This window comes from Neolamprologus brichardi, chromosome 8 (genome assembly GCF_056152115.1).
Source record: "Neolamprologus brichardi isolate AB-2024 chromosome 8, ASM5615211v1, whole genome shotgun sequence".
Classification (NCBI taxonomy): domain Eukaryota; kingdom Metazoa; phylum Chordata; class Actinopteri; order Cichliformes; family Cichlidae; genus Neolamprologus; species Neolamprologus brichardi.
In genome coordinates, this window is record NC_142111.1 from 18,041,795 (window position 1) to 18,068,451 (window position 26,657).

At 39.7% G+C, this 26,657-nt stretch overlaps 2 protein-coding genes across 5 annotated transcripts in view; one reads left to right on the forward strand and one right to left on the reverse strand.

Annotated features, from left to right (window-relative positions):
• The window catches only part of LOC102792973 (potassium channel subfamily K member 1-like), a 35,959-nt gene that overhangs the window by 6,512 nt on the left and 2,790 nt on the right, over window positions 1–26,657 (reverse strand). The window contains exon 3 of one of the 2 annotated variants that reach the window (XM_087844735.1): window positions 24,639–24,964. In XM_087844735.1, coding sequence (XP_087700861.1) covers window positions 24,660–24,964 — 305 coding nt within the window. In that variant the 3' untranslated portion in view covers window positions 24,639–24,659. Of the gene's footprint in view, window positions 1–23,555; window positions 24,965–26,657 lie in introns of those variants that run through there. The other variant, XM_006791041.3, reaches the window with a different exon arrangement.
• entpd1 (ectonucleoside triphosphate diphosphohydrolase 1) lies at window positions 1,367–23,660 on the forward strand. Of its 3 annotated transcripts, XM_035907830.2 has the most exons (11): window positions 1,367–1,618; window positions 10,619–10,746; window positions 11,136–11,253; window positions 14,578–14,728; window positions 15,071–15,230; window positions 15,350–15,553; window positions 15,717–15,974; window positions 18,699–18,812; window positions 18,951–19,088; window positions 21,653–21,874; window positions 21,946–23,660. In XM_035907830.2, the coding sequence occupies exons 1-10, from the start codon at window positions 1,603–1,605 to the stop codon at window positions 21,860–21,862; spliced, it is 1,497 nt and encodes a 498-aa protein (XP_035763723.2). In that variant the 5' UTR covers window positions 1,367–1,602; the 3' UTR covers window positions 21,863–21,874; window positions 21,946–23,660. The 3 variants fall into 3 exon arrangements, with proteins under 3 accessions (XP_035763723.2, XP_006791105.2, XP_006791106.2); XM_006791042.3 differs by having other exon boundaries at window positions 21,653–23,660; XM_006791043.3 differs by lacking the exon at window positions 1,367–1,618 and adding an exon at window positions 9,490–9,576 and having other exon boundaries at window positions 21,653–23,660.

The window sequence follows — 26,657 nt, forward strand, 5'->3', positions numbered from 1 at the left end:
TCAAATTTAACTGGCAAATGGAACTACAAAAACTACAAATGGAAACCATAAAGTACCAAAAATCTTGTCCTTTGCTTAAAGATTTCGTGTTTTTTTTCTTATCCAGAATCTGTTTATAGACATTAGTCTTGGACTGAGGCACTTGGAGCATAAGTACAAACAGTTACCCCCTGCTCTCTCTCACTGCGCACATCACTGGATAGATAGATACTTACTGTTAATGATGATTTTCATATTTAGTGACAGACTGATGGAGCGTTCACAAATTCAAGCTGAACAATAGGACCATACCGCCATCTTGAAGGAAATGTTCAGCTTGTCATTTAGGATACAATTAAGTGAGAATAACTGTTGCCGTAATAATGCGTGTTTGTCTTTGATCACTGCACAAAATACTGGAAGAGCTCCAAGCAAAAATAACACCTCCGTCTGCGGTTCCTCCATAAAGAAAACAAACCATTTCCTCATTGCCACTTGTACTGATTGCACAAAGCATACATTAGTATGCATGCATATCACACTCATACATTTTCCATTTTTTTTGTTGATGGGAGCAGGTTTTTTCTCACACAAGCAGCAGCACTGTGGTGTTGAACTGCTGCACTTAAAGTGTACCCTGGTGTGCGAATAGCTGGGAAACAAAAACACCCAAGTCTTTGTTTTGTAACCTTGTTAAAAGTGTGGAAAAAGCAAACACAGCTTGCAGGCAGTGGTGTCCATGTCAAGACCCTGGGAGTTTAATCATCATCCTGTGCTGGATGACCAAGCCTCTTTATCTTTAAAAGGGTCTGTATCTGAGATTTCAGTAGAAGTATTAAGATGGGTTTTTTCTTGGTTTGCTTTTTTCCCCCAAGTTCCAAGTTAAGATTGCATCTTTAAAAAAGAAAAAGGAAAGAAAAGGGAGGGGGTTGCTGGTATCAACGATTAAAGCAGGAAATTGACTTTTTTCCTGCTTTTCCGCACTTTTCTCGAACATCCCTCCAGGTTTGGTTCCAGCTCTGGTTCCAACTCAAGATCTAACATTGCTTTCATGTTTGACCCACTTCTACAAGACAGAGACAATGACAAAGAATTATAGGGAGAAGGAAAATGATTTTAAAAAGGCACTAGTGTAAGAGAGCAAAAGTGCTAGAGAAGTGGAAGAGATTAAAAAAGAGAGGCAGAATATAAGTAACCACACATGCACACACTGAGGAAAAATGACAAAGACAATAACATCGATGGAGAGGAAGACAGTAAAAGAAAGGGGACAAACAGAAGGAAAGCTGAAGGCGCCTGTGAAGGAGGGGAGTGGGTTAAGAGGGAGGAGAGAAGCTCTGCTTCTCCTAATAAAGCGAGTGTATGTGAAAGGAGGTGCTGAAAACAGACTGAGCTGAGAGCTGAGAGCTGTGCTACCACACAGAGAGAGAGAGAGCGAGAGAGAGAGAGAGCGAGTGAACGAGAGAGAGCGAGAGAGAGAGAGAGCGAGAGAGAGAGAGGGGGGAAACAGAGTGTGTGGAAGACAGAGGGTTAGAGAGAAAGAGTGAGAGGAAGGGGGAGACAGAGAGGAAAGAGAGGGGCAAAGAATAGAAAGAGCATTGTGTGGCTGCTGAGAAAGAACCCATGTCTGCACAAAGAGGTAGGTGTACTGCTTTGACTGGTACACACACACAAATGCACGCACAAAAGTAGGAAATCCTTGCCAGTGTATCCAGCAGTAGGATGTTGGAGCAGTCTTTTCAATAGACGTTAAACGTCAAGTGAGTGCATGTTCTCTTCCAACTGTGTGACTTGCCTTACTACATGTAGCAGCTGTGTAGCAGGGCATGGAGGCAGGTCGATCACTTTTCCACAGCATGTGTTAGACCGTGTGTACAGACGGCATAACCAGATGTCTCATGTGCGTTCAACATATGTGAGTCAGTGGGATACTGATGGGCCATGTGTAGCTGATGACAAACACAGTGGCACATGTACACAGAGTTACTCCCATGATTAAGAAAGGTTAATTACAGTTTATCAGACAAAGTCCTTTTTTATTAGCCCTATTTTTATCGTATTAACTGAATCCAGCTAATCATCTAATCAGTTTGACTGTTAAACTATTATGGGTATTTGTACTGATAATTGCCTGATTATTCTATCACCGTGAAGGAGGGTAAGGGTACAGCTTTTAACTGAGTCAAAAGTAATTAATGAGTTTAGTTTAAGCTGTCTCTGAATTAGAGAACATTTTTCAGCTTATCTTCCGGTTTCTATTCTCCTTATTCCTTAGTCATTTAGAGATCATTTTCAATGATGTGAGCACTGCAAATTTAAAGAAGTACAACCACATTTGTGGTGGTGAGTTTTTCATTTTTAGTATTTGGGATAGCCTAGTCCTCTTTTAAAAAAAATTGTTACTATTGCAATAATTGGATTTAAAAATGTTTGAAAAATCCAGTTAAGTCAGTGTTGGTGTCAAATGCCTTCCACCTTCCTCATATTCTCAGGAAATTGGTTCATGTACTGTCAGTGTTTCTGAATACTACAAATGATTCACTTTTATATGCACTTAAAAATAAAAACAATCTGAAAAGCTTGATATTACTAGATGTAAGGAAGAAAATTAGTTTGTTCCTAATTTGGACGACTTGTCTCTTCAAAGTCCTTACAGCGTACCGGGGTTAGTGTTGGGCTGCTTGTGCATCAGGAACGTGTAGTCATTACCACAAATGTGTACAAATGTCACATATGTGCATGTTTGGTGACATGTAGCTTATCTAAAAGTGTCGAGATAAAGCAAAAGAGCAATCATGAACACACCATTGTGTTACTGGTTACTCATTGGGTTGTTTTGGACTGAAACAGCAATAGTTATTTTTACTGCTTAAGTTCATGTTGGTCCAGTTGAGCTCGAGGTCAGCACCAGTCTGTCCTGCAAGGTCAGACTGGACTAAGCACTGAGGACAGATCACTTCCCCATGGCAAGCAGGGATGGTTCCTCACATTTCTCATCATATGATGTTGCCAGAGGTTCCCCTTTACAGGAAGCAGCTGTTTCACAATTCACAAGTCTAAAATATATTTATAGATCTGCCAAGTAGGCGATGTTGCCTCCCTCTTAACATAAACAACAAATGAGGACACAACATGTAGAAATAAAAATTCATAGAATAAGTCAAGGATGTTGTTTGGCGAGGCATAGCTGCTTGTGATGCACGTGAGAAACTCTTTGCCATGTGCCTGTCCGTGAGGAGGAGAGGCACTCCACTGAAATCAATTTAATTTTATTTATATAGTGCAAATTCACAACAGTTGCCTCAAGGTGCTTTATTTTGTAAAGATCATGCAATAACAGAGAGAACCCTTTGGTGACAGTGGGAAGGAAGAAAGAAACCTCAGGGAAGGCAGCCATCTGTTGTAGCTGGTTGGGAGTGAGGGGAGAGAGAAGAAGACAGAGCGAGGACAAAAACAAACTATGGGAAAAAGAACCTGGATTTAATAATTACCATTGATTAAATACAGTAGTGGCGTATGACCAAACAGGGAGTGCAAATACACGAATTTGTAGTTGACAAGATCTCACTGGGCCAAATAACAGGCCTGGGCAAATTCCCACAGTGGTTTCAACCTTAACCTCCACTGACTGTAATGACCAGTGCCTTTTATCATTAACAATCAATTATGGGTCAACCTCTTTACCACATGCAAAAAGAGGACAACCTCCACCCAAACTGTGTTTTTAGAAGTGAAGAAGCCTCTTAAATGACAGCGGAAATATCTTCAAAAACGTAATTTTTTCCATTACCCCAACCTAGATGACTGAGAATCTATACAAGTTCTGTTTGTTCCTGTACAACATTAACATTATCCATTATTCTAAAAGTTTAATATTAAAAAATATTGTTTTCATCAGGTTGCAAGTATCAGGTTGCACTTACAAGCAGCTCGGTACAATTTACTGGTACTGAACTGGTTTAAATGGTTTTAAATGCTTCCTCCACAACACCTGAGAACAAAACATTCCAGCTGTTCCACTGCAGATATCTAATATCATGAACCTGTAGTAATCTTTAGTTTTAATTATTGCATCTGACAGTTAGTGTTTATATACACCTTCCACATTTGATGACTTCCTTTTATGTCTGTTCTTTTTAAACTGACCGTTCTTTTTAAACTGGACGACTTTCCCACCACAGATCTATTTTTTTTTTTTTTTGTTAAATAGAGGATACAAACACTTAGATTACTATGCTCTAAGGCACATTCTGCTGAGTCTGTCTTTATGCAACACACACAGATGTACGTTCAGACAGTCTGCGTGTGTCCACATATGTTTATGAGTAATTAAAGCCAAACCACCAGAGCAGCACAACATTTTAAGACCTGCCTCGAAGGCAGGTTGTTGTCTCGTCTTCCCGTCATTATAAAACCACACGAGCAAATCTCTAGCTGTGTCACCCATTGACTCATCACTAAATGTAAAGCAACTGCCCTCTCAGCATCTGCTGATGCAAAACAACCTCAATCATGTGCCTCTATGTTTCTTTCTCTTCCTCTCCATATCTTTATGACAGGCGTTTCATGAGTCCAAATTTTCCCATCAGCAGGGGTGGAGACTTTTTTTTGTGTCACGCCATTCAGAAAACAAACAAACCTCAGTGCTCTTTAACATACTGACAGTAAAGAGGTATTTCAGTGCTTTTTTTCCTTTTTTTGTGAATTTAAGTCAAATCTGTATCTGGTTTTTTGTATGATGTTTAAATTCTTAGTCTTACACAAGTACATTTAGGACTGCATAAAGTGCAGGGAGTGATCACCATGAGACAGAAGGATGAGTGTACGGATGGATTTCTGCTGTTAATGTTATTCTATGTGCCACAGTTACTGAACATTGTTTCTATAGATAAAAGCTCCACATGTTGTCTATGTAAACAGCACTCATGCATACTTTTAGGCAGCAGGGGTTCCTGTAAATGTTATTTTAAACCCTGTTCTTTCAACTGCCTGCATCCTGAAAGCTAAAAGTTCAAGCAAATTTAGGGCATGATAAAAAAAAAGGCTTTAATCTTAAAAAAAAAAAGATTTCTGGATGTCAACTAAATGATAGCAGATGCTATGCTGTTCCAGTGGCCCCTTGTGGCATCTTTTTCCCACCACTCTGTCATGACTTCGAGGTTCAAACAATCCACCTCAGCAACACAATCGTGCTTACAAGGGATCGGAAATGAAAACACTGGCGGCGTGTCTGCGGAAAATGCTTGCCAAATCTGTATGCTTGGGAACAGGAGACTGTGTGTGTGTGTATCTGGCAGACAGTTGTGCGTGGTGAGGGGAGTTTTGTTTGTTCACACGAATGTTTGGAAATAATATTTGGTTTTAGACTAAGGATTAGACTATGCTTATATTTCTAATGATTCGAGAAGGCGCAGTGCCATTAAAGTTCCTCACAACACAGAAAAGCAAACCTTATTCCGTATGTAAAAGCCTGTTGATGTTGCAAGAGAATTCCTCTGATGTCATTTGCCAAATTTTCTGCTCAGGTAAACCCTCATTTTCTGTCTCAGCATGTTTTGGTATCCTTTTAGCCGACAGCTATATCATTCTTACGTGGTTACATATAAAGTTGCAGTCTTCCCCCACTTTAATCTCAAAGCAAATGAAAGGAGGACTTTGAGACAAATTGCTCCAAGTTCCTGCACACTCAGACTTGACAGTAACTTTAAGACAGGGTAAGGTTCAGTTCTGTCTGCCACCTTTATAACTCTTTGGTTACACGTCACTTCTAGACTTCGATATTGTACGATAATAAGTAGGAGTCACTTGTAATTAACTGAGTGAGTCACTGATGCCAAGTTTTGTTATTTTATTTATGTCAAAGTCAGAATAGTTAAAGCAGTTGTTGGAGACTGCAGCAAAAGCACAGTTATTGTGACATTTGGAATGAAATTATGATCCATTTGCCTTTCAAGTGGTTGCTGTGAAAATGGGAACTGGGTCAGTCTGTCTGCTTATTATTTGCATAAATTCAATAATCTGTCAACAGTAAGTCTGAATCGGACCACTGTTACTTGGACAGAGGTCTGCTACAAGTTGACCTGTGCGATCGCCTTGTGATCGAAAGTGGTTACCCAATGGTAAAAGACATTACACACTCAATCGGGAAGTCAGTCAGCTCTTTCTGGTTACAAAATGCCAGAAAATTCAGAGAAATACCCAGGCAACCACCAAAGGAGGACGAGACCCTATATTTACTAGAGATGAACAAGATCCAATTCTAAAAATGTTTAATACGTCAACATGTGGCTTCATTCTTGCACCTCTGCAGCTGCATGCCCTCAAGAAAAAGTTTGATTAAGTCCATATTTTTTCTGAAGCAAGTGAATAGCCTCAAATGATGTAGTTCAGACAGGAATGCTGAGTTAGTGGCATTATATAAGCTTTGATGAGCTTAACTAATGTGGAAACTTCAGTATCGATGTCTTTTTTTTCTTCTTCAGTGTGAAAATTTTAAGAAGGGTTCTGCCATATCATCTACAATAATACAGGTCAAAACTTTCATATGATATAAAAGTGTCATATCCTTTCTAGCATACACAAACAAGACAAGGCCCAACATGTCCAACAGTGAGAACCGTGTCATGGAGCAATTTTGGGAACCCTTGGCAAAGCACACTGCTTTAAATATGCAGAAAAAACAAACCAAAATGAACTACCCCCGATAAAGGCGGAAATAAACTTGTTTCATGATTTAAGGCAAAACACGCGCCATCAAGGCTACAAAGGCGGAGATACTAGCAGTTGATGATTCCACTGAAAACTGCCACTAACTCCAAATGAGAGGAAGCACAATGGTGAATGGAAAGCATCTGGTCACAACATCCCAGGTAGAAAATGTTTTTTCAATTTCAGTTTTATTACGAGAGAATATAGTGCAGGTTCTCTAAAGAGGAACAAAGATATGTTACTTTATTTATTTTTAAACTAAGACATTAAGCAGTTATGCTATACATTTACTTACAATTTTAAAGAAGAACACTACCTAGGCTATTTTTGTACTTATGTCTGACTTATGCTGTGTTACTAGATATTTTCCCATAAATAAAATGCAAAAATTCCAATTTCAGTTCTGGGTTAATTTCAGGCACTTTATCTTGCACCTACTTCAAAAGTCTGTAATTTTTCTATGTCAGATTTGGTCATCAGTTGCAACACTTGTCATTTTGACCCATTTCAGTTCGAGGGTCAGCCATGCACTTACCTAATGTAAGTGCAGAGAAGCATCCTAATGGGTCCATTGTGTAACTGACGCCACCAACGCTTACATTAGAGCCTCTTATTGCGTGTTTTGTTTGGGTTTCCGGCAATGCATTTAATTACCAAAATTAGGGAGGGGATAGCCTAACATATGAAACAGGAAATGACTTCCTTGTAATCCATTTATTTCAACAAAATAACTATATTCTAATTATAACTTCATCACATCATTTAAATGGTAACTGTAATGAAATAAAGTTACTCATATTTTGTATTTTAAATACGTACATATGCCGGTACATGTATTCCGTTATTCCCCAACACTGACTATAACACTGTTGTTGGTGGCACCTTGTAGCAACAGATAAACATTTTATTGTTTCATATTAAAAAGAATCACCTACATCTAATTCAAAATGAATGCTGAATATTCTGAAGTTTTTTTTTCTGGATTATCCTCACACTGCTCAAGGAAGACTCCTCTGGATACAAAGGAATGTCTGATTCCCTAGTTCTCACTTGATTCATTGGCTCAGTAAACATTTTCCTTATTAGTTTATGGTTACGGCCACTAGCCATAACTCTTCTTTAGTACAGGGTGTTATACATTTTGTAAATCATGGTCCCCCGTTAGTGTCAAACAGACAATAAAGCTTGGTTTGCTTTCTGGGATGACTTTTGATAGACAAGTGCCTGACATATGAGCTTGCAGTGTCCTCAGTTTCTGATTCAGATCTACCCTTTGTTAATCACAAACTCACAAACTGCCTTAAAAGCAAGAGTTCAAAACTAAATTGAGATGTATATATTAAAATAGTGTAATTATGTGCAACTTTTTTAAAAGTACAGGCTTTAAAAAGTTCTTGCTCTTCCGACTTCCACCATGTAGCCATTGTTAGAGAGGAAATATCCATCAAGCTGTATTAAAAGCTACAGGAAATAGGCTTTAAAACAGTACTTATGCATTCATCCATACACTTCCACTTCTCCAAATTCAGGCGCCTAGAGCCTATCCCAGCTGACCTTTCGTCAGTCTGTTGCGGTAATGTTTTATCACTGTTTTAACGTAATGTACTTTTACAAGTCTATAGCTGCTGTCATGTGCTGGGTTGTACTATGTACAGAGCTGAGAGTGAAAATACAAGGAACTTGCAAGCTTTGAAATATCTCCATTTGGACATTTATTTTTCAAGCATCTAAGTTGCTTATTTCAATTTAGTGGGCGTTTAATTTGTTTTATTGTTACCATTATTCCAGACCAAGGATGCTTCAAGTTTTGACAATCAAGCGATGATTTAGGGAGCCAGCATATTTGGGAGACCCACATGACAAATGTATTTTTATACTCTGTTACAGTATTTAAGTAACTCTAAAAGTTGGATTTCTTAAAATCACCTGTGTCAAATGTTAGAAATGGATAGTCTGCTTCAATGGGTGTACAGGAAATGCTTTTAAACACCATTTCTTGGAAGTGATGTTGAAACAATTACAGGATATTTATTACAGGAGTGTGTACGTAATGTATTATTGTGGGAAGGCTTGAATTATACAGCTCTCTGAAGTTAGGAAGGTTGGCAATCGTTCTCTAGTGTATGTTTGATTATGTATGTGCATGTGTGTTGCAAGAGAGGAAAACAAATGACAGAAACCATCTGTGAATGGATCAACAAATCTGCAGGCAGGTCATGTTCAGGGGTATACACACGCACACACACACACACACACACAAACTTTTCAACAACCTCCATTCTTCTACACACACCCCACACATACATACACACACACACACACACACACAGCCTTACAGAAAAGAAGGGAATTCCGATCCGTCACTGAGATGACATCACAGTCTCCAATAATAAGAAACAGTCAAACAAGGGAGTCCCCACTTCCCTCCTCCCTCATACACATCCCACAGAATGAACAGAGGGTAGAAAGTAGTGCTGGGCAGAGTGACTCTCATTAGCTCCCATAGAGAGAGTCCCTTTTAAGGGGTTCACATGCACACACGAGAACGCGCCGACATACGCACAAACACGCTTTAGTTGCATCTCCATAGCGACCAGCTCTGCTGTCCCAGCTTGGGGAGGAAACTGAGTGCTTTAAAGCTGCTACGACGCAAACACACACACACGCACACACATACAGCTCTGTTCTAATCCGTGTCCGGCCACGACGGAAAAACCTCTCCTCATCTTATCACCCGGCTACCTCCCTCTGTCACTTCTCTCCTCTCCCCGTCCAGCCCATATTTTCTTTGCCTTCAACTTCCACCCTCTCTCACATACCCTCCCCCTCTCTTTTTCTCCCTTTCACTATCTGTCTCTGTCCCTTACCCGTCTGAAGTATACAACAGAGGTAAGTGCTCTCGCTCGCTGTGTGCCTCTGGGTTTAATGTGCTTTAACTTTCAGTCTTTCAGTGCGTTTTCTCACAGTAGACTGAGGTGAGCTTAACTATCGGTGCTGCGGGTACTGTTGGTGAAGTAGGCAGAAAAACTGTTTTGTCCTGTACTCTGCCGGTAGGTGAGTTTCTGCTTTGCCAGCTGTCGTGCGCGCCTCGACAGTATCTGTCAGTTCGTTTGCCCTGGCATTAATCAAACAACCATGCGTGTGCTTGTATATGTGGGCTTGCTTTCATACTGGTATCTTATTCATCGATTTTCCATCACAGTAGCTTTGTGACTACAGACAGCCTTTTATACCCTTTTTTTTGTCTGTTTTTGAAACTGTGCACTTAAAAGTGCATATTATCTGCTATAGCATCTTGACTTTATCCCATTAGAGCAATTGTGATAGCTCTATACTTCAGAGTACTTCAAGAGGAATGAGAACCAAAAAAGTAATATTTGATATCAAAATAATAACTAGCACATGTTGAAATCTTTAATCACTGTTTTCATACACTCTTGTGGGACTATAGCTATTGAATTAATAGGTCAGCCTTTCTTTAGTAGAGTTGTCTTTTTGATTATATCCAATTGTCCTTCTGTGTTGTACAAACAGTTCAAGTATTTCCACAATAATAGTTCTCTTTAAGTGCTTTTCATAGTGGATATCTGATCTTTCAGCCCATGTTAAATACACCAGTGAGATACCCTCTCTAATGTGCTGTGGCTGAAATAACAACTCCCCCTAAAATCAATGAACAGTCTGGCAACAATTTACAGACCCCAAATCAGAAAGCCCTTGGTTACAAAACACAACAAAACAATTAAATGCTCTTTCCAACACAGTTTCTCTCCAACATCCAAGCACACACATGCTGTGACATATGCCACATATGGAACCAAGAGTGGCTAAACACATACCTATTTAACAGTGTGTCCCCATCTTCCCCTTTTTACCCTCTCGCCTCTCCTCTCCTTCCTGTCTCTGTCTGTCTCTCCACCCACGCTCTCAGAGATGAAAGAGAAGAACCCCTGGCCTACGCCTGTGACCATCATCATCATTGTGATTGGTGTCATAGCGATTGTTGCCCTGGTGACGGTGGCGGTTTTGCAGAACAAACCTGTTCCCCAAAAGTACAAGGTAAAGTACTGAAATGTTGTGGCCTGTTCCCTGTGTGGGAGTCAAATGTGTTACACAAGAATCTCAAGCCAAAGTCCACAAACCAAATAAGGCATCTTGTCAGTATATGACCTCAGCTTGTACAACCGGCTTTACAAATCCACCACCAAATATGGCCAGCGGATATCAACAATAACATTAAATCATCTCTTTAGTTACAGTTGCAGACCCAGGTTTGAGTCTCACAGCTGAAAGCATGGTCTAGTTTTTATAAAGTACTTTACTCCTAATTCACATGGATTGGTGCTACAGTTTTGGCAACATGTAGTTTATACAATTATTAACCTGATGTTAAATGTTTGCATGTAACTAATTAACTAGAATTCGTTATTTTTCTGCTCCTCCTCCAGTATGGGATTGTGCTGGACGCTGGATCTTCCCACACAGCTCTTTATATTTATCAGTGGCCAGCAGAGAAGGATAACAACACTGGCAGAGTTGAACAGACACACTCCTGCAAAGTCAAAGGTACTGTATATGTTGCACAAATACTCTCATATGACAGTGCAAACTTACATTTATGCATTAATATGTAGGAAATTGCATATGAATCTGCATATTTACTGATATAGCTATTGGTGTTTGTGTATGTGCGTGTGTAAATTTGGTCATAAATGATATATTCCTGTTTAATAATGATTCCTTCTAAAAAGCTACAATTAAGTATAATTGTATTATACTATTTTCCTTAAGTCCAAGGTGATTCATTTTCTCTTCATCCAGTTTGAAATCTTATGCTCTTTTAAAGAGAACTGCAGGTCATCTGAAGCCAAAGACTGATCAGAATTTACATCTAGAGACTTGGTGGATTAGCATAGCCACTTACTAATTATTCATTAGCATTATTGAGTACACATCTGATGGTTCATTAAAAAGCCTCCACATTAAATTTCATATTAAATGACAAATGGCACTGGGCAACACCTTACCGAGTCAGCCATTGTTTCAAATGTTGTGTTAAGTCTATAAATGGATTTTGTTCAACTTCCCAGGACCACTATAGAAAAAAAATTGACAACAGATAACGCACTAATCAATTCAGACACTGCCTGAAAACGAGAAGCTGGAGTGTAGGTGGGTTGCAAAGTGGCTTGGAGATACACACCAACTGTAGGCAGATTAAGCAACCTGAATGGCACACCGTTTATGATTTATGATTTGTCACATACAGTGGCTTGCAAAAGTATTCGGCCCCCTTGAACTTTTCCACATTTTGTCACATTACATCCACAAACATGAATTGATTTTATTGAAATTCCACGTGAAAGACCAATACAAAGTGGTGTACACGTGAGAAGTGGAACGAAAATCATACATGATTCCAAACAATTTTTACAAATAAATAACTGCAAAGTGGGGTGTGCGTAATTATTCAGCCCCCTGAGTTAATACTTTGTAGAACCACCTTTTGCTGCAATTACAGCTGCCAGTCTTTTAGGGTATGTCTCTACCAGCTTTGCACATCTAGAGACTGAAATCCTTGCCCATTCTTCTTTGCAAAACAGCTCCAGCTCAGTCAGATTAGATGGACAGCGTTTGTGAACAGCAGTTTTCAGATCTTACCACAGATTCTCGATTGGATTTAGATCTGGACTTTGACTGGGCCGTTCTAACACATGGATATGTTTTGTTTTAAATCATTCCATTGTTGCCCTGGCTTTATGTTTACGGTTGTTGTCCTGCTGGAAGGTGAACCTCCACCTCTTAGAGTCTTTTGCAAACTCCAAGAGGTTTTCTTCCAAGATTGCCCTGTATTTGGCTCCATCCATCTTCCCATCAACTCTGACCAGCTTCCCTGTCCCTGCTGAAGAGAAGCACCCCCAGAGCATGATGCTGCCACCACCATATTTGACAGTGGGGATGGTGTGTTCAGAGTGATGTGCAGTGTTAGTTTTCTGCCACACATAGCGTTTTGCATTTTGGCCAAAAAGTTCCATTTTGGTCTCATCTGACCAGAGCACCTTCTTCCACATGTTTGCTGTGTCCCCCACATGGCTTGTGGCAAACTGCAAACAGGACTTCTTATGGTTTTCTGTTAATAATGGCTTTCTTCTTGCCACTCTTCCATAAAGGCCAACTTTGTGCAGTGCACGACTAATAGTTGTCCTATGGACAGATTCCCCCACCTGAGCTGTAGATCTCTGCAGGTCGTCCAGAGTCACCATGGGCCTCCTGGCTGCATTTCTGATCAGCGCTCTCCTTGTTCGGCCTGTGAGTTTAGGTGGACGGCCTTGTCTTGGTAGGTTTACAGTTGTGCCATACTCCTTCCATTTCTGAATGATCATTTGAACAGTGCTCCGTGGGATGTTCAAAGCTTGGGTAATCTCTTTGTAGCCTAAGCCTGCTTTGAATTTCTCAATAACTTTATCCCTGACCTGTCTGGTGTGTTCTTTGGACTTCATGGTGTTGTTGCTCCCAATATTCTCTTAGACAACCTCTGATGGTTGCTGCTGTATTTGTACTGAGATTAGATTACACACAGGTACTCTATTTAGTCATTAGCACTCATCAGGCAATGTCTATGGGCAACTGACTGCACTCAGACCAAAGGGGGCTGAATAATTACACACACCCCACTTTGCAGTTATTTATTTGTAAAAAATGTTTGGAATCTTGTATGATTTTCAATCCACTTCTCACGTGTACACCACTTTGTATTGGTCTTTCACGTGGAATTCCAATAAAATTGATTCATGTTTGTGGCTGTAATGTGACAAAATGTGGGAAAGTTCAAGGGGGCCGAATACTTTTGCAAGCCACTGTAGGTGTGTAGGAGGGTATTAGTTGAAGTGGGTTGGCATGAAGATCAGTTGAACTTAACTTTGGTGCGTGTCTGAACTAATGCTATGCCTGTTTTGTGAAAGCTTAAAATAGCAAGTTATGCTAGAGCAAAAGAATATACTGCTATACACAGAGCTAGATGTGTTTTTGGCTTAATGTTTTGTTGTATGTTGATAATACTGTGGTAGCTATGTATTCAGTAAGCCAATTAATCATTTTAACAGAATAAACACAATTACACATGTATTCTTAATTAGTAACTGTACTCTTTGTTTTCTGAAAAATCTTTATCTGTGTTTTTGTTTTGGTTCCAGAGAATCTAGACGTAGTTATTTTGTAAAAGCAATGACAGACAAATGAAAAACAATAGCTTATTACCAACACAATCTCATGGTGATGACAAGACTGTAGGAAGTCAATGCACAGGCAAAAAAGGCATGTCTGGCACCTGCAAAACTGCAGAATGGCATTTTTGTTTTTATATGGACTAAACAAAGGAGCTATTGTATGTTTATTGGTAAGCCTTAAAAGTACCCACGGACATTTAGAGACCACCAAACTGGGTGTTTCCCTACAGCTTCCTGACTTTAAGTCAAATATAGATACTGTATCGTACCAAATAAACACAGAATAATTAAAAATTTAAGCATGGTATATATAATTTAATTAAACTGTTGTCATTTACAAAAAAGTCATTTATTACCAATAACGCTATTAATTAGATACATGATATACATGTAAATACCCATAACTGTGTTATATTTTGAACTGAAACTAGTAAGGCACTCCTGGCTGCATCTTTGCCTAGTATTAGGCAATTTATTCTATAAGTTCATTTAACCTCAATAACATCTTTACCTGGCCCGTCACCTTCTGAAATACAGAACAGTTCCTGAAATTTTAAAAATGAGTGAATTTTCAAGAAGAGTAGCTGTAAAGACAAGGCTCTCGCTGTGCTTTATTGTTACTAAATTTCTGCCCAGTGACCCTCCTGACTTTTTGTTCTAACAGGTAAAGGTATTTCCAGCTATGCGTCTGAACCATGGAAAGCAGGAGAGTCTCTGAAAGAGTGCATGGGCGAGGCTGAGGAGACTGTCCCCAAAGAAAGAGCTCATGAGACCCCACTCTATCTGGGAGCCACAGCAGGAATGAGGCTGCTGGAGTATGTCGCACAAGCTTAGACATTTTCATGATAAAACCTAGAAAAGAATGTTTTTTTAAAAACACCCACAGTGAACAGCTTTTCATGCTGACACTGCTTAGCTTATCCCCTGTCTAAAATCTGAAACTGTGTTTGCATTGGCAGTGCAAATAGTGCTATTTTTTGTAACCATTTGCATTTGCACATCCTGTCATTTATCTCCACAAGAACTGCCAGGACAGTGAATAGGTTACTGTCAAAGCCATTATGCACAATACAATGTATATATTATTTATGGGCTGCTGTATTGATCTGACTTGTGGACGTGACTCACACATACATTTGTGCCATGTGTGCCTGCAGTATTGTGAATAGCTCAGCATCAAAGAACGTATTTCAGGCTGTGGAGAAAGCCCTGCGAAACTCCCCCTTCTCCTATCAGGGAGCAAGAATCCTCAGTGGGCAGGAAGAGGGTGCCTTTGGGTGGGTCACAGTCAACTACTTGGATGATCGTCTCAAACAGGTCAGTTTGTGCACATCAACATACAGGTCCGTGCACATTAGTCCACACTGAGACGTACTTTGTGTGTGCCAGTACTCCCGGTTCTGCACTGACCGAGTGTTATTTTACCTCTTTTGCAGGGCTTGAAAACAACAGGCGCTCTTGACCTTGGCGGGGCATCTACTCAAATTAGCTTTATATCCGATGATTTTGATGGCTCAGAGTCACCCATCAACTCTGTCAACTTCCGACTCTATGGAAATGATTATAACCTGTATACTCACAGCTTCCTGTGCTACGGAAAAGACCAAGCGTTAAAAATGGTGGTGGCAAATCACACTCAGGTAAACTTCTGACCTTGGTTCCTGTGTTTTGTGAATGAACTGTTCAAACTAATCAAACATGGGATGTTATCTTAGAGAGCCATAATGTTCTTAAATGTGCAAAAGTACTTAGGCGTCATTGTTCTCCATCTGTTGCACCTCACTATCTCACTCTCTCTCCTAGTCAGGTGCAACAACAGTATTGGATCCTTGTTTCCACTCAGGCTACAATGAGACAAAGAACTACTCCGTCCTTTATGACAGCCCCTGTGTGTCAGGCAGGAAACCTCAGAAAGTTCCAGAAAAATTTTATCACATTGGGAAAGGAAACTTCCAAGAATGCCAAGAAGTTGTCAAAAGTGTATTTAACTTTACTTCCTGCAAATACAGCCGATGCTCTTTCAATGGGGTCTTCCAGCCTCTTTTGCAGGGGCCATTCGGGGTAAGTGAGTGTTTCTCCATGTGTAGATTTAACCTGGTTTATAAACAGTCATCCAAGTATATCTGGTGACTCGTTTTAGCATTTAGCAATCATGCATTTATTCATTCATTTTTTGCCACATCTGTGAGAATGACCCCGTTCAAGTTTAATTTACTGCCCGACTATCCTCACTTTTATTGACCCAAAAGGAGCAACTGAGGACATAAACTCATCAAGAGAGTGTTTATTTAAGTCAAGACAGAAAGAATCTACGGTGCCTAAAGTCTATTGCCTTCAGACAGAATAGAGCTTTAGGGCACTTTTTCATTTGCTTAATTTTTCGGTCCAAGAAGCTATATCTTTTATACTGGTCACGTCTGCTCTGAAGATCCCCTGTGAGCTCTAACCACTCTAACCACAACTCGCAGATTACAAGGCTGCACAACAAAACATAGACTACTATCAGCAGATGCAGGCTATGATCATGGGGTTCGAGTTCATCCATAACATGAGACTTGTTCGTGAACAGCCACATGTATGCACACAAGTGCACACATTTTGGGCACTCATTTTGCATCCAACATGGAAGAAATTTCATACAAAAATAATGCAGTTATATCATGTGGACTATCTATAGCTGTACATGGCTTCCTAATTTGCTTTTATTCACTGTGTGTGCAAATTGTATAGAAAACAAAACAGAAGACCAGTAAGAAAACAAATGGAAATATTTCAGTAATGTTATAAAAGCCTGAATGAAAATTAACCAGAAAAATTATGACCTGAATACATCCAACAGATGCTGATTCGAAGTTCTCTCTATGCTGTTTTCTACCCCACCCCTTGAGCAACCCCATCTGATTCCGATTCTGTGAGAAGTGTGAACTCTCTGTATCACAAAGTAGAGGATCGACTGGAATTATTGAGTCAGAATCTATTTGTGGGAAGCACAGAGCACTCGTGTCGTTTGAGCGTGCACAGGGGTTACACAACATACAGTATTATCGATTCTGCAATCCTTGAAGTACCAGTTTATTGAGTTACTTCTGTTTTTAATGTGACTGGCATTAATTGTGGAATGACTCAGCAAAAAGCGCTTGTGTTTCCTCATCTTCCTGATCTAAATAAGAAAATAAACCTTTGTAACATTAACTGATACAATAATCAGTCTGAAGAGACAGTATACTTAGGTTGTAGTGATAGAATAGAAAACGTGCATGTTTCCCTTCTAAAACCCCCCCGAAAAAATAAACTAAATCATTGCAGTACTACTGAATATTGTATCTACCACCAGTGTTGGGAAGGTTACTTTTAAAATGTATTCCATTACAGGATACAGAATACATGCCCTAAAATGTATTCTGTAATGTATTCCGTTACGTTACTCAATGAGAGTAACGTATTCTGAATACTTTGGATTACTTAATATATTATCATGCTGTTTACAACTACGTGAATGTACTATTGCTGTGCTTTATTACTGTTACTGAAGGTCCGCGGCTCCGAACCGTAGTAAAGGGACCTCTGGCTAATACGTGGGGTTCTGTGTCGGGCTCGTAGCCGAAAAATAGCTTTACTTTGTTGTCTGGGTCAACTTTGCTAGCGAGAGACAGAGAGAGGAGTTGAAAGGCTGCTCCAATGGAACTTATTGTTTTTGGAGGAAAACACGAACACGGTGTACAGTCGAGTCTTAATAGCTTACTTACAACTGGGCTCCTCAGGCACTCTGTTTGGCTGCAGTGGTTATTATTATATTTACATGCTTCTGCTCGATGACAGCTAGTACTTTTCCTTTTTCTCCCTCCCTCGCTCACAGACACATAACGGGTATGGCAGTCCATTCTCCCTGCAGCACGGATTACACTGCCTATGATGCTACATTCTTTAGAGCTATAACTGTAGCATTCTGCCTATTAGCTTAGCACAAAAACAACAACAAAAAGGCCTCTCTCACCCAGGAAACACAGAGAGAGAGAGCGTCACCCTGTAACCATGGCAACCGTAACGCTGCCGCCTGGAACAACAGAACGTAGCTGTCAAACAAAACCCAAACAGTCCTGACCCGCCACAATATGAAACAGGGAAGTACCGCCGTGTAATCCATTTATTTCAACAAAGTAACTGTATTCTAAATACCTCATTTTTAAACGGTAACTATAGCGGAATACAGTTACTCATATTTTGTATTTTAAATACGTAACGGCGGTACATGTATTCCGTTACTCCCCAACACTGTCTACCACAGACTATTTTTTTTAATTAGCAAAGACTAATTTGACGGTTGTTGCCACCTTAATCACACAGCTAGCCATATTTCTTATAGTATAACTGCAACAGACCCCAGCAACATGGTTAAGATGCCCAGACAGTGCAGTACATGTGGTAAATCTGCCATGTTGAAACCTGGCACACAGCTATAGGCTACTGCCACCTGTGTTAGGATCCACCTCTCAGTCATAATAAGCCACACCCCCAACAATCAAAACAACAAAATTTTAATTTATTTTAAAAAAATCATCCCCTTGCAGTTGTAATGAACAGGGTAATTAGCCAATACCTTATTCTAAAATATTTAGGGGAAAAAAGTTTTAGTGGTTTAAGTGGCAATTGTTATGATTATGATATAATGATTTCAATAAATGTCCAATAAATTTCCGTAGTATTTATAAATTGATTATTTCACTTTCTAGAGATATGCTGATTTCCTCCTGTCTCATCGCTTTCTCTTTTCATCTTTCATTTTAGGCGTTCTCTGCTTACTACTTTGTGATGAACTTCCTCAATTTGACGGATACATCCATGCCCCTTGAAACTGTGAAGGAAAAGCTAAGCCAGTACTGTGCTACCTCTTGGGATAAGGTCAGAGAAAATGTATACATTGATTATACACATAAGAAATGTTCTGTCATAGTCACCCCCTTCTGTGTCTTATCTATGTCCTTCAGCCTGCCTGTAATGTACACTGATTGTATCCTTGCGTTTGAACTTCCTGCACAGATAAAGAAGCAGCATCCTAGAGTAAACGTAAAGTATCTGGCTGAGTACTGCTTCTCGGGCACCTACATCCTCACCCTGTTGACAGAAGGATATAATTTCACTGCAGAGACTTACTCAAACATAAAATTCATCAAGAAGGTCAGTAGATCACTGTCCAGCTTTTTCCTGTCTCTTAAAGAGAGACATCCACACCTGATAGGTCATACTGACCTGGCCTTGTGCTTGTGTGTGTGAGTGCATATATAAACAAATACCTACTGTAACATCCATCTTTCTGGACACATTTAAGTCTCTGTTGGAAAGTGACAGGTGTGGAAAAACCTCAACTGTGTAAAAGGTGGTTTAAAAATTTTAAGATTACATTTAACTTGGACTAACTGTAATCCTCTCTGCCAGTTTGGGCATTCAGCTGTCCTTAGGGAGGCCAGCTTTAACAAGCATTGGTATAAATACCGGGCACAAGTTTTATGCTGACAAAGAGCTAACTAAGCTCTGGGTTACTTAAGAATTTCATAGCAACCTTATCAGACAACACTAATCTATTCCAGCTACATCTAATATGCTTGCAGTTTGCATAAACAAAAAGTTCTGCTGTTCAAACAAGAAAGTAAAAAGCAAAGCACAGCGGCAAAGACATAAAACCCCTCAAAACAACAGAACCACTCTCTACCACCACCTTAAAAGTGATTCAAAAAGTAGGTAGCAACAGCCCGTGAATTACACAACAGCAAAGCTCTTCTCATCTGAGGTAAAGCGCAAAGTCAGCCTTCAGTTTAGGTTTCAGATTAACACGAGACTCTCAGTTGTCTCCTCACAGAACACACAAGGGAAATAGACTGCGCAGAATATTGCACGTAACCTAATCAAGCAGCCAGAAAACAGATTGCAATTCCTTTTTTATATGAAACACGGCAAAGATTTTACACTTCAGAGGAATATTCAGCAACCACCTCCTCAGCCAGCTGCACACACACACATGCTGTCATCAAGAAAGCCATACAAACAATGATCAGGATCAGGGATCAGGATTTCACGCCATGTTAAAAGATGCTGTAATATAGTTTACAATCCAGAGGACTAAACTTTGCATTAATTCACACCTACTTCTTCTACCGCGCAGTGCTGTGAAAAAGCAGGCAGTAAACAACAACTTCTTGTTTTTGGTTTTTTGCATATTTGTCACAGTTAGGAAATGCTTGATTACAGTTTTTGCTGCAAAGGGTTGCAAAACCAGTTCTTACAGCAGGTTTAAGGGGCAATTACTTTTTTTCGGGTTTGCAAGGATAGGTTTAGATGGGTTTTTTCCCATAAATAAATGAAATCATGATTTAAAAACTCATCATGTATTTAGTCAGGTATGTTGCTAATGGGTGTAGATCTAGATGTAAGCCACTCACCCTCCTTCTCTCGCAGCCAAGTTGGCAAGATTTTAACATTATCAGTGGTTACATCCTCTGGGTAAATGGCCTGTATTTGTATAGTGCTTTTCACACTCAGTCATCCACCCATTCACACACTGGTGAAGGCAAGCTACATTGTAGCCACAGCCACCCTGGGGCGCACTGACAGAGGCGAGGCTGCCGGACACTGGCGCCACCAGGCCCTCTGACCACCACCAGTAGGCAACGGGTGAAGTGTCTTACCCAAGGACGCAACGACCGAGACTGTCCAAGCCGGGGCTCGAACCGGCAACCTTCCGATTACAAGGCGAACTCCCAACTCTTGAGCCACAATCGCACCTTTAAAAGTTAAATTATATTACACACGAGAATGCTTAACTCTTTCCAAGAAGCCTTGATTAGAAAAAAGTAGTGAGCAGATAAGGAATTTATTGGTCTGTTCTAGAGACTTAAAATGCAGTGATAAAAGGACATAAATCACACCATAACAAGAAAAACTCAAACCAGTTCAACCTACATGCAATACAACAGGATTAGTTTGGGTGTTACCTCGTATTACTCCAGAAAGACTAGGTGGCAAAAAACAAAAAAACAAGAAAGCAGCCAGTCTGCTTCCTTGTTTTAAACTCTGACAATTATTACTCTGCTGTAATTATACACAGACATGCACACAAATTGGATTCTGTGTGATCAAATATCATAATCATTTATTTAAAAAATGAATAAATAACACGGCTGAGTAGTTGAAAAACAAAGGATTAACATCAAACGTTGATTCACAATAATGCTGATTGGAACTGCTGGTGTTCTTTGAACCCCTCAATGTGGGGCCTATTACAGGCACTGGATGATACTGCAGCTAGATGGGGGACCCAGTTAGCGAAGGGTAGACCAGCAGCTGTTTCAGACTGTGCAGTCACAGTTCTAATTAACATCTCGTGTAAGAATTTCGATGTTTACTTTTTGAATTTCTTTTTTTACAATTAGCAAGCATATGCTGTGCGAGTGAAATTACCCATAATACCCTAAGGAAGGCATTTCACTATAAGCCGCTACATCAGGTTAACCTCACTATACTGACTGGTGACAAATTAAAGGAAAAACCTGAACTCTTGATCCCTACTGTGCGGGTTGAACACTTAAAGGAGAGTTTGGACTGGCACATTAATCAGTGTTTTGGCATACTGAAGATATTCTAGTAGTAGCAAAGCTTTTTAAGACAACTGAATTTAAACACTTTTTATTTGAATTTGTCAACAGTTTATGTTTATGGCGATCGCTTCCCTTCTTCTTTGTTTCCAGATAAAAGGCAGTGATGCAGGCTGGACTCTGGGTTACATGTTGAATCTCACCAACATGATCCCAGCTGAGGCTCCTGACACACCTCCTCTCCCCCATGCCGGCTACGTCTCCGTAGTAACCATCATGACAATACTACTCATTGGCCTCCTCTTACTTCTCGCCCTCCGCATATTCTGGCCCCGTTGCTCCAAGAAAACACAAATTGTATAAACACTCTGAAACGTTTGTATGCATGTACAGTTATGTGCAAAAATCTCGAGTCACTCCTCATCTATTTATATTTTCCTTTCAAGGAGCCACATGTACTTGTAGTCTAAGCAGCGAGAGGTGAACCGTCTTCAAGAAACTTAAAGAAGTCCAGGCTCTTTTCTTTCCAAGCTCCATAGACAACCATAACCTCGATGACTGAGAACCTACACAAACAAGTATTATTTTTAAGCTCTCTTGAGCAATAGTTCTCTAGACTTCCTGAAGGTCTTTCACAATTCTTCTTTAGACATTGGCTGCTTTTTCACTTATTTTCAGTTCAGTCTTTGTACCTCGCCATTTAAGAGGATTTTTTTTCTTAAGCCACTTAACGCTGACCTATGAGTCATTCAAGTATAAAAGAAGACACCTAGCTCAAGGGATGAACTAGTGTTCTGTCAACACAAAACAGACAACTTAGCAATGTACTCATTTTAAATAGTACCTTTAAGCACTCTGTTATTAACAGCTGTTGCAAAAACGTATCATGTGTTTACATTTCTTTCATTGAATTCGTGAAAAATGCCAACGATAACACAGTTTAACAGGCACAAAATGTCTTTTTCACCAACAAAGAGCTATTATTTTTTAAAACGTAATATCTCAGCATCATGTGCAATGTGTCCTTAAATAAATTGAGGAAACTGGACAAGGAAGAACTGGCAGGCCTGAAAAACTATCTACAGGAGATGAAAGGTATCTTTAAGTGATTTCCTTAAGCAATAGGAAAGAATCCAGCAAAGACTTGACAGATAACTGGAGAAATGCATCTGGCTCTGATTCTGTCAGAATCTTATCCACCATGCAACATCGTCTGGAACAAACGATTGGCAGGGAATTCATTTTTAGCGTGATAATGATCCCAAACATACTGCTTAGACAGTAAAAGCATACCTGGATAGAAAAATACACAATGGGACACTATCAGTCATGGATTCACCTCCCCAGAGCCCAGATTTCAACATTACTGAAGCAGTGTGAGATCATCTTGCAAGAGAACAGAACAAAAGGCAGCCAACATCCAAAGAAGAGCTTTGAATGTCCTTCAAGAAGTTTGGACAACTACTTTCTACTCAAAAATTACAAGAAATCTTGCCCAAGAGAGAAAAGGCTGTGTTAAAGAATAAAAGTAGTCAAATAAACCTTCAGATTTGTTGCATTTGTAAAAAAACGTTTTTTTGCTTGAGTTTTATTGTGTTTCCATGTATATTTGTATGTTTCATTAAATCACTACCCCATCCCCCATTTTCCAAGCAAGAAATAAAGACATGAAGGGTGGCTTAAGACTTTTGCACTGCACTGTGAGTATGTGTGAGTGGCAAATGAGATAGAGGACATTTGCAAATGTTTGTGTTTGTGTTGACTGTTTTACTAGGTAGTGGGGAGGTTAAAGGTCATACGGATTCAAGGATAACAGTGTCTCCCACAAAGGAGTAAGTTGTGCATCCCTGCTTGAAGGACATTTCCTGTATAAGAGTGTATGTGTGTGTGCGTGTGTATGTTTGAGTTTGAATGTGTGACACCTGAAAGTGTGCTTGTACCCACGTCGGTCTGCATGTAAGTGTCTTAAATAATGAATATGTGAATGTGAAGATACTACTGTATAAATAAAATAACTAAAGTTTATAAAAAAAAAATCAGATTGGCACTTTTACACTTGTTAAAAACATAATCACTCGTACTCTTTAATGTTTCATGATGCATTTACATTTTATCCCAAAAAACAAATGATTTTTGATTAAAAACAACAACAAACCAACAATTTCAAAGTTCTGCTTTTCATTGAATCCCTTAACAAAAAACCCCCAAAAAACAATTATTTCTGATTGTCAAGATTTGAGTCTCTTTTAAAGCTGCTTTGTAAGTGAGTAAAAACAGAAATAACTGCAGGCATAAAACATCCAGCATTAATTGTATATTTGTTTTATTGCTACTAAAACGTCTTTCGGCATATCCCTTCATCTCCCACAGTGTTAAAAATGACATATTTTTGCACCTTGGTTAGACTTTTAAAGAAATACTTCCCTAAACAGCATGAGATAGCAATTTCAAGTAACAGCTTCATGTAAATCCATCTGTAATATGAAAGTGCTGCCCTCTAGTGTCAAGAAGCGACACATTACAGGGTTTTTACCACTTGATTTTCTACATTCCACCAAGAACTGAAGGCTAATCATAACTTGTAAGGAACCATGAAGAAAAACATTTGTATTCTTTGCTATCACCTGATCGTCTTGTAATTCCTGTATATAGTGTACACAGGGCTCACTGACGACACGCCTGATTCTTCTGGTACTGCTTTACTGTTTTCAATAAGGCAAATTTCCTATGCAAATACCACCATAGATTATGAAATGTGCCAAGAGTGGATGTTAAATCCTCTGGAGCAGACTGAGCTGCTTTGGAATTTCAACATCAAGACTTGGCAGGAAATGGAAACTTGTGGGGGTTTCCCTCTGTTTGGGGGGGCCCAGCCCTTCCTCTGTGCCAAGATCTCTATCGGCAGGGAATTGCACAGTAAGGGTGGAAACAACGCCATGCTGATAAACACTTCATTCTTGGCAATGGAAAAGAGCAATCGCTTTTTTAAATAACTTCGCTTAGATGGTGATATATACATAAATTTGTTCAGACTCCTTATAAACTCTAGACATAGAAAGAGGTCAAAGCCGGTACGTCCTGTGCAGCCATGCATGGAGAATATTACACAGCCCCTTAAGAACAGTTTGTACTAACATACCCTGGAAGCCAACACAATCTGTCATCTCGGTTTTCCGTTAAGAGCACTTCCTGATGCCAGGGTGTAAGGCGCTGCCTTCCCGTTCTGTCGTATGGATGCAGCCTGTTCTGACACAGAAGGGATGGTTGCTGGGTGATCTATCACATGATCTGCAGTATCGGCCAGCTGGTCGCTCAATTGATCACGGTCGATGATGTTGGTGGTCTCTGAGTCCAGTTCCCGAAGGTTTTTTTCATAAAATCGATGTCTAAGGCGTTTCATTTGGGGAAGCTCCCAACATGTCTCCAGCACAACCAGGACACACACCAAGCCCAGCAGCAAGTAGACTGGAAGAGCAATTTTATTGGTCAGTAAATAAAAGGTGCAGATGAAATAACAGCGACTGCTTTGTTTGATAAATTTGTAATTATAACATTACTACTGTTACAGGAACACATAGAATTTTTTATACCAACAAACAAAACTGGGGGGAAAAAGGTGTCACAGTGAAAGGAGCCGCTGCAACATGGAGCCGACGGAAAATTATAACCTGACTCTGAAGAACCCCTTGGCTTAACGAGATTAATAGCATGTTTCGCCTCAGTAATTATCTGTCAGGCCCTCAACGCAAACAGTTGCTTTTGTTCAGTCTTGGACGCAGCAGGCAATCATTTTAAGCCTACAAGCTTTAAAACACATCCCCAAAATGAACACCCACAGCAAAGTCATTATGCACTTATTGCCTTCAGAGTTGAAAACAGAACTGACGAGCTGATGCTGGATCTACATTTGCCAGATGCCCAAAAATACAACTGCCTCGCCCTCCGTATAAGTTATGGAGGAATGCAAACATACTATCCCACACTAGCAAGCAAAGTAAATATCACACCTGGTGAACACTGGCATGTTAGTATTATCAGTGTGATTATGTTAGCATGCTGACATTAGCATTAAACCTCATGAAAATCTTTAAAATCCAATGCACATGACGAAGAGTCAAGAAATGGCTAGAAAATATGAAGCATTCACCTTTATGGATTTGATTAAGTCATTCTCTTTTAAAACTCATCAGAATATTTTTGTTTTAAGAAATGAAGGCTGTTCTTTAAAGAAAATTGCCAAAAAGCTAAAGGTTTATTAAAACACTACGTATTACTAACTAAAGCACTCTGGCTCTTACAGTTATCATTTAGGGAGCTTCCTAACTCTAGAAAAAGAAACTGCGATGTTCTTGTTTACTTGCTTAGTTGCACACTCCACCCTCCTTTGTACTCCTGTTAAAGCCACTTTGCACTGTTGTATGAAGAAAGTAGTGCACACCTGTGTATAAATTGTTCAGGTTCTCTACAATGTCCAAACAGAGAGTAATGGCTGGTGGGAATTGGGAGTGAAAGCACTGCTACCCCATGCTAAAAAGACCCGGATGAGATGGTTCAGGCATTTTCTTACAATGCCTACTGGGTGTTTGGAGATTTTCTGGGCAGGTCCCATTGGGAGAAGACCCTGGGATAAACCCAAAACACGCTGGAGAGATTATATATCTCATCTGGCATGGGAAATCCTTGTAATCTGGCAGGAGGAACTGGGGAGAAGGATGTCTAGAATATCCTGCCTAGCCTGCTGACTGACTTTAGCAAAGGGGAAGATCATGATTGGGTGGCTTAATTCTTAGAAAAACTCTGATGAATATCAGAAGACGTTTACCTTATTTTCAGAGTCACTGAGCCTGATTCTCCATGTGTTTATTGACTTTTTAAATCAATAGAACAGCTTTTAGTTGTGAAAACATAATTATATTTGAATTGCTTCTTTTTATTTTCTAATGATCCAATAACCTTGAAGCGTGATAGATGGCATTTTACACATTGCGTCTTTGGAACAAAAGGTGCGTTTATATAGATATTTTATTAAAAGTCAGGAATTTCTAGGTGTCGGTTTAGCTCAGAGGTTGAGCAGGAGACACGAAGCCCTTTACTGTGTGTCTTCTCTGTTTCCTCTTCACTAAAAACTATCTTATAGGCAAGAGAAAGACCAAAAAAT

What these genes read in the sequence shown, in the direction of transcription:
- entpd1 (XM_006791042.3), top strand. An exon ending in GTGCTACCTCTTGGGATAAG is followed by an intron (nt 18,813 to 18,950) that starts GTCAGAGAAAAT and finishes CTTCCTGCACAG; the next exon opens with ATAAAGAAGCAGCATCCTAG. An exon ending in ACATAAAATTCATCAAGAAG is followed by an intron (nt 19,089 to 21,652) that starts GTCAGTAGATCA and finishes CTTTGTTTCCAG; the next exon opens with ATAAAAGGCAGTGATGCAGG.